At 36.7% G+C, this 11,855-nt stretch overlaps 1 protein-coding gene across 1 annotated transcript; it reads left to right on the top strand.

Annotated features, from left to right (window-relative positions):
• The first annotated feature begins 6,398 nt into the window (after window positions 1-6,398).
• LOC137729614 (1-aminocyclopropane-1-carboxylate oxidase homolog 12-like) lies at window positions 6,399-8,197 on the top strand. Its single transcript, XM_068468592.1, has 3 exons — window positions 6,399-7,124; window positions 7,239-7,557; window positions 7,715-8,197. Exons 1-3 carry the CDS (start codon window positions 6,613-6,615, stop codon window positions 7,922-7,924), a joined length of 1,041 nt encoding a protein of 346 aa, XP_068324693.1. The 5' UTR covers window positions 6,399-6,612; the 3' UTR covers window positions 7,925-8,197.
• The last annotated feature ends 3,658 nt before the right edge of the window (window positions 8,198-11,855 follow it).

Genomic DNA, 11,855 nt, shown 5'->3' with positions numbered 1-11,855 from the left:
CAGGTGTTACGAATTGCATTGCTCGGCGTGCTGGACGCCGAGTGATTTTATGATTGGATACTCGCAAGTAAGTTTCAGGGTTCGGCATTCCGACGGCCGAACTACGTTTACCATCAAGACATACATCGCATTTGAGTACCTGTGCCCATATAGTTTGGTCTCAATTCGGCGTGCTTATACTCTTACGAATATAATCACAGTGACCGAATCGGGCTCCGACGATTTGTGAACTCCGCAGAATTAGTAGCCTTGTCTTCAGGCTATAGAACCCAGAGATCGAGAGTGTTCCTTCCTCGGTCGCAATCATAAGATAGAGAAGTCAACGACGAGCTCAACGCAACATCAACAAATTTTACTCCTCGGCCAAGCTCGGCGGACGAGTTGGCACGCCCCGCATTCAACCGAATGACGTAGTTAGCTTGTTAGTTACTCGACCTGCGCGCCACGTAGGTTTTGTAATTTTTAGAGTCAACACAAACATTCAGAGATCAAGTAACGGGACAAAACTTTTCGACGGTTATAAACGAAAAATCACAATTTAACGATTATTTTAACTCCGATTTTGATGATTTTTTACAACTGCACTCCTTGGAGAAAAACTTGTGTGGGGCTTGACATGCCACTAGACAATGCTGAGTGGGAGTCCCATACCATTCATAACTTGCCATGTGTTAAATATTGTTGCATTAGTATAATTTCTTATTTTTATTTTATATCATAATTCAAAATTTAATTAATAAAATATATATATGGAAAAGTAAATTGTTAGAAGGCCTGAACTTCAAGGACGCCACAATCACACGGTAAGAGAGGAATGCAGATCCGGGTGAAGTGCAGCTACGGAGAGGATTGTCGGGAATGGGCGATGGTGGAATTGCAAGGGACGATGGAAATTCAGCCACAATTTCAAGACCACCTCTTTTCGCAGCACCTGCCCTGGAAAACTGAAGCAGTTTCAACTCTTCCAGGAGTGATGGAATCGAAACAAATGTATTCGAATTTTGAATAATCGAATGTGTTTATGTATGTGACTCATTGCAAACAAACATTAGCTTTCTCATGATTCACATAAAAAATAATCACAAGCTTATCTCTCTCTCACGGCCTTGCATGGCTGCTGGGAAATTGTGTAGATTTTAGGTAATTACTGGTTCAAAGGTTTATTAATCCATCAAAGCTAGATTAAGTTTCTGACTAACCTCATTATTTCAATTCAATAAAAAAAAAATCTCATTATTTCAATGTATTATCAAATTATTATTAAGGAAGGGCATATAAATTCTGGAGAAGAACCCAATTCTCAAAGCCAACTTCGTTCACCAGTAGTTTATCGTTTCCAATTTTCAAATATTAATAGACTATAGATGTAAAATTGAACGAGTTATAAGTAATTATTAGAGAGAGTTGAGAGATGGGAGATGAGAGACTTAATAAAGGGAGAGCCTGAAGAGCAAGGAAGAATTGACAGCGTTGTAGATCATCGGTGCCGACGAGAGAAAAGAGGCAGGTTCGCAGATGGAGGTAGATTTAACTGGGATTGTGAATTTTGTTTTTACCATTTTAGTTTTTTAAGAAATAATGATTTAAGTTTTTAATTTTATTTTCATATAAAACTAAAAATAAGAAATGATATTTAAGTTTAACACATGGCAATTTATGAGTGGAGTGTAGTGCCACTCAACATCATCCAGTGGCATGTCAAGCCCCACACAAGTTTTTCTCCACTCCTTGACCCTATTTGAATACAATGAATGAATTCGATCTTCAATTTAAAATATTTCCACTAGTGGATACCACAAAATCTTATGTTACACTTAATGAAAGTATAAATAAACTCTAAGTGTTAGTTAATCTATCGTTTTGATGGGATACACATTCTACGAAACTAATTTCAACAATCCAACTATCAAACTTGTTTGTATATGCTTCAAGATCGCATGCGCCAAAAATCGCAAAAAACAAACATTCATAGATCAAGTAACGCAACAAATTTTTTTACAGTTATCAACGAAAAATCACGATTTAACGGTTATTTTAACTCTGATTTTGATGATTTTTTCATAGCTACACTCCTTGACCTATATGAATACAATGAATGAATTTGATCTTCAATTTAAAATATTTACACTAGTAGATACTACAAAATCTTATGTTATACTTAATGAAAGTATGAATAAACTCTTTAAGTGTTAGTGAATCTATTGTTTTGATGGGATACGCATTATACGAAACTAATTTCAACGATCCAACCATCAAACTTGTTTTTATATACTTCAAGATCGCATAGGCCAAAAATCGCAAAAAACAAACATTTAGAGATCAAGTAATAGGATAAAACTTTTTTACGGTTATCAACAAAAAATCACTATTTATTAACTCCAATTTTGATGATTTTTTATAGTTACACTCCTTGAGCTTATACGAATACAATGAATGAACTCCATCTTCAATTTAAAATATTTACACTAGTGGATACCACAAAATCTTATGTTATACTTAATGAAAGTATGAATAAACTCTTAAATGTTAGTGAATCTATGGTTTTGATGGGATACACATTCTACAAAACTAGTTTCAACGATCCAACCATCAAACATGTTTGTATATACTTCGAGATCGCATACGCCAAAAATTGCAAAAAAAAAAACATTCAGAGATCAAGTAACGAGACAAAACTTTTCGACGGTTATCAACGAAAAATCACTATTTAACGGTTATTTTAACTATGATTTTGATGATTTTTTATAGCTACACTCCTTGACCGTATATGAATACAATGAATGACACTAGTGGATACCACAAAATCTTATGTTATACTTAATGAAAGTATGAATAAACTCTTAAATGTTAGTGAATCTATTGTTTTGATGGGTTATGCATTCTACGAAACTAGTTTCAACGATCCAACCATCAAATATGTTTGTATATACTTCGAGATCACATACGCCAAAAATTGCAAAAAAATAAACATTCAGAGATTAAGTAACGGGACAAAACTTTTCGACGGTTATCAACGAAAAATCACTATTTAACGGTTATTTTAACTCCGATTTTGATGATTTTTTACAGCTACACTCCTTGACCCTATATGAATATGTTAAACTTAATGAAGTATAAATAAACTCTAAGTGTTAGTAAATCTATCATTTTGATGGGTTATGCATTCTACAAAACTAATTTCAACGATCCAACTGTCAAACTTGTTTGTATATGTTTCAATATCGCATATGCCAAAAATCGCAAAAAAAAAACATTCAGAGGTCAAGTAAAGGGACAAAACTTTTCGACGGTTATCAACGAAAAATCACAATTTAACGGTTATTTTAACTCCGATTTTGATGATTTTTTACAGCTACACTCCTTGACCCTATTTGAATACAATGAATGAATTTGATCTTCAATTTAAAATATTTACACTATGATCGATGAAAATTGAGTATTTTGTAAAAAGAATAACGTGCAAGCTTTGAGTTCCATTTGTAAGGTTTAAACTTTTGAGAAAGCCTTCACAACCTTGAAAACAAAAACTCTTTCATTTTGCATATCCTTGCGCATTTAATATTTTGTAATAGAGTAGTAGTGTATAGATGTTTGTTTATTAGGCTCTTATTTTTTAGTGTAAATTTAGTACTTAAACGACAAATGTGTTTTAATGTTTTAAAGTAATATTTATATGGCAATGTGTGGTATGTGCAAATTTAAGAAAAAATATATAATTTTCTTAACAGGTCATAATGGGTCGGGTCACTTTACCCGTTGGGTAAAGTGACTTGACTTGTTAAGGACCCGTTAAGATAACAGGTGTGACACGACATGACTTGTTAAGATAACAGGTGTTACATGAACACGACAGACACGACCGACACGACCCGTTTGTCAAGCCTAACACATTATTGACATGAGGAAGGCAAAGTAGTAATTTTGTACCTTTTGACAAAATGACAATCATATCCCTATTTTTCCTATTTTACCCTCACTTTTGATACACAATATTTACATAAGGAGGACAAAAAATAGTAATTATGTAATATTAAGATAAAATATGCACTTATGAAGACTATCTTCAACCCTTGGGTTGAAACCTAAAATTTTTAGCCCAGAAAATTTAGGTTTTAGCCCAGAAGCAGCTTTTCTGTTCCAATCCTTTTGTTCTAAAATTTTTAACCTGAGATTATTAAAGAATAAATTTAGGCTAATTTTTTCTTTTAAAGTAATTTAAAAAAAATAAAATAAATTATGTACAATATCATAATTTAATTCTAGGGTACATTACACTTTACCACCTTAGGTTTGGGGTCTATTGCAACCTTATATAACATCTTCAAAACATTTACTTTCATACCTCACCTATTATTTTATTTCAATATAGTACGTCCGTTAAATTTTTCATCCATTGATCTATTAAGAGCTGACGTGACTGCCACATTTGTGCTAATGTGGTTGCCAAATTTGTGCCACGTGGCAATTTTTTTTTATTCATTTAAAATATTATAATAATTTACCCTATTTATTAAAAAAAATTTAAAAAAAAATCCATCTTCTTCCCCGAGCCCTTTCCCTTCCCTGCAACACAAACACCCCATCCCACCCTACCCCCACCTCCCTAGCAAGCCCCCACCCCTCCCCACCCAACCCTACCCCAAAACCCACCTGTCTCCTACCTCACCACCCCCACCCCCTTTCTCCATCCCCAACCTTCATCTCCATGTAGAGTCTGAAAATAAACATAAACACAAATCCCCAACCCACTTACATTATATAACAGTGTAGGCAACAATGTCACAACATCCAAAACATACTCAAGTTATTGCTACAATGTTTAAGCACATAATTAACCTGCTTTGTCATTTTCAATCTACTAGCGCAATCTTCATCGAAATTCTTCGCGTCCCGATCGAGAGACTAATCAATCTCCATTTATGAAGTTACAGGGGTCATCCTCTTTCGATACATCGCCGTTTTTGGTCTTCAAACCACCATTTGAGTCTTCAGCCTTCGGCGTGCTTCATTCTTCGTCTTTCTTCTTCACAATCCGGGCATCCAGATTTTCTCATGAAGGTTTGAGCTTTGGCTCGGACTTCGGGACCGATTCTTGTTTAGCGACGGGTTTGGATTTAGGTTTAGGCTTGGCCTTAGAGGACAGGAGCACGAACCGGTTGGGCCGAGAAGGGGCCTGGTTGGTCGCATTGAGAACGGTGGTGGTGGTGGAGAGCGGAGCTGTGAGAGTGGGGGTTGGGATTTTGGGGTGGTGTATGGCGTAGTTATACGGAGGGAGGGGACGAAGGTCGGGGAGGTGAAGAGGGAGGAGAGGGAGAAGGTGGGGGGGGGGGGTTGCGAGGGAGGTGGGGGTAGGGTGGGGGGTTATGAAAGAGGTGAAGATAGTGGAGGAGAGGGAGGTGGGTCGGGGGAAGATGGGTTCTGGGTTGATTTTTTTTTATATTTTTATTTTTATTTTTAAATATAACTTTTTTTAATTAATTAATTTTTTTTAAATGAATAAATTTTTTTGCCACGTGGCACAAATTTGGTAGCCACGTGGCACAAATATGGCAGCCATGTCAGCTCTTAACGGATCAATGGATGGAAAATGTAACGGAGGTACCATATTGAAATAAAATAGTAGGTGAGGTATGAAAATGAAATGTTTTGAAGATGTTGTATGAGGTTGCAATAGACCTTAAACCTAAGATGGTAAAGTGTAATTTACCCTTAATTTTATGAACTTTTTAACCTAAAAATATTTAAATTCCGATAAATATTGAAAAGTCACTAAATTTGGGTGAATTTAAGTTAAATAATTTTTTTTAATTATGTTAGCCGTTTGATTTAAATTTGGGCCGTTAGATCTTTTTTTTACAGTTAGATTTGATTATATTCGATCTCAGCCGTTGAATTCAATAAATCTTAAGGGACATGCCCATATGGGTGGGGTCTTGGTCCCACTGGTGGTGCCCACACCATTTTCTGGGCTAAATCTTGAGGGGAATTTGGTTTTTATTTGGCTTTTGGCTTTTAGCCTACACATTTAGCATGTGTTGGGTTGGGTTGGGTTTTTTTGGGGGAGGGGGAATAAAACCTAAAAAATAACATTTAGCCTAGGGTTGGGTATGGTTCAAGAGAAATTATCGCACCATCATTTTTTTTCATACTCTTTTTAAAATTTTAAAAACTAATCACATTCCTTAATAAAAAAACAAAAAATAAATTAAAATTGTTAACACACACTGTGTGCTCATCAACTAGTTATCCCTTTGAATTAAGCCTCTTATAATCTATATTATTTAATAAGAACCCACCAACCCACTACTGGGAAAGGTTTCCACCAAAAGTAGAAGTAGGTGTGAGATAGCAAATAATTGGTGCTTAGCCACACATTGTCCAATCAATCAAAACAAATTGTCGTTGCTTCTGTAAGACTCATGAATCTTCTACGCACGCTGCCTCCATCACTATTATCTCCATAATTACAAAATTAAACAAAGAAAAAATGTCTCCCGGCTAATCGACTATATAAGTAGCAAATCCTACTCATTCAACTTGCACTGGATAAACCCTGAAAATCCACTGAAGTTATCAGTTAAACTTGTATTTCACTAATCATAAAAATTCAAGATGGTGGATGTGTTGGATCATGAGCTGGAGAAGGAACTGAAACAGTTCGACGAAACCAAAGCTGGTGTGAAAGGGCTTGTAGATTCTGGGGTGACCAAGCTCCCAAGAATGTTCAAACACCCACCGGAGTGTCTACCATCCCCGAACCAAAACAATGGAATTCACGACCTGCAAGTTCCTGTCATCGATCTCAAAGATGCGGAGAACAACGAAAGGAGAAGCGAAATCATCAGTAACCTCCGCAAAGCAGCTGAAGAATGGGGTTTCTTTCAAATTGTGAATCATCCCATTCCACTTGACGTCATGGATGATGTGCTGAAAGGTGTTCAGCGGTTTCATGAGCAGCCCCAGGAAGCCAAGGAGGAGTGGTATTCGCGTGATTTCACGAAGAAGGTCAACTTCTTCTGCAATGGAGAATTGAAGGTAGACACTCCAACTGACTGGAGAGACACCTTGTCATGCAAGGTCCTCGAAGATGAGCGCAACTTTGAAGAAATCCCTGAAGTCTGCAGGTAAATGAGTAATACTACACTCACAAAATTTGGTTACTAAAATTTTCTCTTCTAACTAATATCATATTCAAATTTGAGCTCAATCTGAAAGCTGTTTAAATGCTTATTTTGCAGAACGGAAATACGTGAGTATATGAAGTACATCGTTCAAGTGAAGGAGAAGCTATCCGGATTATTTTCGGAAGCTTTAGGCCTAAGCAGTGATTACCTTGAAAATCTAAGGTGCTTCAAATCTAGGTCATTGGCATGCCACTACTACCCGGTATGCCCGGAGCCCCATTTAACCCTAGGAGGAACCAAACACTCCGATCTCGGCTTTCTAACCTTGCTCTTGCAAGATAGTGCTGGCCTACAAGTTCTTCATCAAAATATTTGGATTGATGTTCCCCCAGTGGAGGGAGCTTTGCTCATCAATCTTGCCGACATGTTGCAGGTACTGTCACTACTAGCTAATTTTAACTTTAACCATAGTTTTTTACTCGATACAGAGTGCTTTTGGTTCAGCACGTCACATATATAATATAAAATAGTATACATGACAGACTAATTAATTCATCCAAATCATTCGCGTGTGTATATTCACTGTACAGTTTATTACTAATGGCAAGTTCAAGAGTGTACAGCACAGAGTACTGATGCCACTGTCGACCCTCGAGCCCCGTACGTCAATTGCATGTTTTGTTGGCACCGACGACCTCCAAAAACCATACGGTCCGTTAAAGGAGCTCATCTCCGAAAACAATCCGGCAAAATACGAAGATGTCTGTTTTGGAGAATACATGAAACGTTATAAACTTTAGGTTTGAAGGGATAAGATGGTAACTTTGTGCTTCCTTGTTTCAGAATTGCACTGAGCCTAATTGCTAGTTATGTTGAAACTTGGAAGAGTTGTGGACCGGTTATGTTGGTATGCTTGATTTCACTTTTATTCGGCTCTTTTGGTATTAATGTGATTCACCTTTTCGGAAGTTTGGAGTTTGATCTGCTGATCATTTCCTCTGTTCCGATGTAATAAAGCGTTACATATGTATGTTGACAATTCCTAATAAGAACATTCCGAGTTTGGATCCCCTTTTCTTTCTTTGATACAAAAAGCGATCTGCATAATCGTCCAAACAATTGATATCATTTACACACTTGTTGTATAATAATTTAAACATGTTTTTGTGTTCTATCATTTTCCATGTTAAATAATTTCGTTTTGTTTTGGTAAACTGTGGCAAATGCCCTTTTTTTTATAGTCGACACTTTCATAAACAGGCTGTTAATTCACCATGACTTAGCATCAAACTTACTTCACATATATGTCGTTCTTGCAACCTTGTGAGTCAAATCTAAGACCTCCAACAAAGTATAGACCTAGTGATGATAGAACAAGTAATCATGTTGCTCTTAATATTAATTGATTTTTTTGATTCATAGTGGTTGCGCTATTGAATGTGAATTGCGAGTTTGGTGTAAGCTATCAGTCTTGGCAAGGCAACGCACTACAAAAAATATGGTTTAAGAACACAATTGATTTGTGTCCTTTTAAATTTTGTTGAGCACAAATATATATTGGTGCTCTTAGATGTCAATGAACACAAAACTATCACAAATGTGCTTTCTGAACAAAAAGGCACATTAGTTAGTGTCTAACAAAAGTGTATTGGTGCCTATTAGAATTTGAACACAAAAGTTTGTGTCACTATTTATGGATATCCGTAATACTAATTTTTTATTAATTTACAAAAACACAATCAACATTTTCGTGCCCTCTAATTTAATATATTTAAATCATTTGATTTTGTAGGCACAATGTTCGTGTCACCAGTTCGGACACAAATCATATTTTAGTATTAGTTTTTATTGATCAAGGACACACATTTCATCACCATCACCTGGCAAGTCCATTGTTTGGATCAAGCGGATGTTTTCTAAATTTATTTTCTAATTCGATACTTTCTGCGGTCAAATTAGAGGGCTTTACCAACTGGATCAGTTCTTGAAAAAATTACGGAGTCGAAATTTATTCAAATAAGAGTCTACAAATCAACAAAAATTTGTTTGTAAGCACCACTTTATGTGTTTTTGTTTTTACAGTTTACATTTAGCACACACAAAAAATTAGATTATAAAATAAATGATAAAATTGTGGTAAATAATGGTATGAATCTTCAGATAGACAAATGACACAATTTGAAAATAAATGCCCATTGAATATTAATAATTATAAATTTCCTTTTTGTGACACAAATTTTAAAAATTGTGTCCAGCAAATAGTAATAAATAATAAATCATTGCACTTCTCATATATAGGGATGTGTTATCTACACACATCTTTTTACTTCTCACATATCTCTTATTAATTTATATCGTTTAATCTTATTCAATTCATCCGATCTGACGGCCGAAAATTAAAAAAATGTGTGAGAAGTAAAAAAAGAATGTGTGAATATATTGGCACAATTATGAATTTGTGCATTTGAACTATTTTAATATTGTTCATGTTTGAGTGGTGTGCCGTGGGACCCACCCACGTGTGACTCCCTCTTCGCCGTGCAAACCCCCTTATTTTCCCCTCCCTCTCTTTCTGCCATCCCCATGCCCCACGCTGAAACTCTGCATCTCTCATGTTGGCACAATTATGGATTTGTGCATTTGAATTATTTTAATATTATTTATGCTCGAGTGGTATGCCGTGGGACCTACCCACGTGTGGGTCTCTCTTCCCCGTGCAAACCCCCTCACTTTCCCCTCTTCTTTCTGCCATCCCCACACCTGTCTCTCTTCTACCTCGGTTCCTCTTCTCCCTTCTCCCTCTGTCCCTCATCCTTCTCTTCTGTCTCTTGGCTCGCTTCTCCCTGAGCAACACAGCCACCACGTTCTCCGGCGACTTCGAACGCCAAATCACCACCATCCTCGTCCCAACCGCACACTAAACACGGAACTAGAACCCAGAGTCCCAGAACTTAGACTCGAACCTGAAATTGGAGAACCAGAGCTCCGTCTCGAATCCGAGAGTTCCGGCGAGTTCATCGCTTTCCCTACCGAGGTAAGGTCTGTAACTACCTCCGTTTAATTCCTTTCGACGTTCTAAGTTGTTTTCTATCCTTGCATGTGAAATTTCTTTTACGTTTGCGAGATTGAACGGAGAGCAAACGTTCTCTACTGTTCTGGCGAGTTGCCGGTTTCCCGAGATTTTCCTACCAAATCTCGTCGTCTTGGATGAGATTGACACCACAAACGAACTCCCCATAATCCCAGGGACAAGATTCGAGCTTTACATGCTCGAATCTGTCAGGGATTCGTAGAGAGCTAAACTGGGCTTTCAGGCCAATTTCCGGCCACCTCTAGCCATCCCTTGGGGTCGATTTTGGTAAAATCAAACTCCTCTTAATCCCAACTTCATTTTGGCAAGTGGTTCAGATTTAATGCTGATCTGCTTCTGTTTCGAATCCAAATAGGTATTGATTTTAATTTTTGTATTCGTTTGTGTGTAATTTGAGATGGAATGTGAAAGTGGTTTGAATTTATGGTGTATTTATTCTGGTGTCTGACGACTATACTTAAATCACATGACTCTAGATTTAACATTCTACCTACTGATATCATGAATACAATTGTTAAGAATGAGTTTTCAAAATTGCCGGTGATATTGTGAACGTATTCAAATCATTTTAGAGAAAATACATCTATTTTGATATTCATGTATTTTCCTTTCAGTTTCGTTGTTCTTGTAAGTTGTGTGGTTTCTTTATCTTTGAGGTTTTTATTCATAACCTTGGCAGGAAGAGGCCCAGATTCTATATAGACCGGCTGATTAATTTATTTGTGGAACATGAAGATGGGAACTAAATTTCGTATGAATTGATTGTTTGTAGAACTAAATTGTAAAAGCTTGTTTGTAATATTTGAATTTGGTTTGTTTTTTAATATTTAACGTATTGGGCACAAAACAAAACTGTCCTAACATGGCTTGGAAAAAGTCAGTATTGTCAGAACTGTCAGAACTGAGACACAAAAGAACCCCTATTTGTGCTGAGCTTTTTGGGCGTCAAAGACCATTATGTGCCCAATGATCAAAGGTAACGCCCATAGAGGGCACAGATAGAAATATGGTTGCTGCACTGTTGCTATTGGTCTATGGGCATAATTGTTGGTGCTTTTCGGCCTCTAAGGGCTCAGATAATTTATTGTGTTGTGCAGTGCTCATATTTTTTGTAGTGACGTGCGATCATCTAGGAAAACACTTAATCAAGAGTTCGGCTAAAAGTAAAATAACCTAACTCCCGTCATAGGGTGTAAGGGAATAGACAAACTGCCGGACTCGGCTTCTCTCCCCTCCAAGTTCTTATACACTTCCATATATTGCTTTTTATCTTATTATCTCTATAAAAAAAATCAATATAAAATACTAACGTGGATTAACCGTGATCGCATAAATAGAAGGGGATGAGAGTATGGGAACTGGGAGGGCAGAAAAGCCAGGTCCCAAACTGCCATGATCAACTAACCTAGGCATTTTTAAATTCTCAAAAGTTGGACAAAACCTCAACTGGCTTAAACCCTTTAGTTGGTTACCTAATCACTAGGGAGCTGGATATTTTCTACTATGGGGACGATTATTTTTCAAAGGGACATCTATGGAATTTTCGACCAACTTTAACCGTTTTTCAAACCCAAATCTTCTTCAACAAAAACATTCATCAGAATCCCATACATCATCCATAGTTGATAAAATTGCAGGAA

This window comes from Pyrus communis, chromosome 3 (assembly GCF_963583255.1).
Source record: "Pyrus communis chromosome 3, drPyrComm1.1, whole genome shotgun sequence".
Classification (NCBI taxonomy): domain Eukaryota; kingdom Viridiplantae; phylum Streptophyta; class Magnoliopsida; order Rosales; family Rosaceae; genus Pyrus; species Pyrus communis.
The sequence above is the reverse complement of the archived record's forward strand: the minus strand, read 5'-3'. Positions and strand labels throughout refer to the sequence as shown.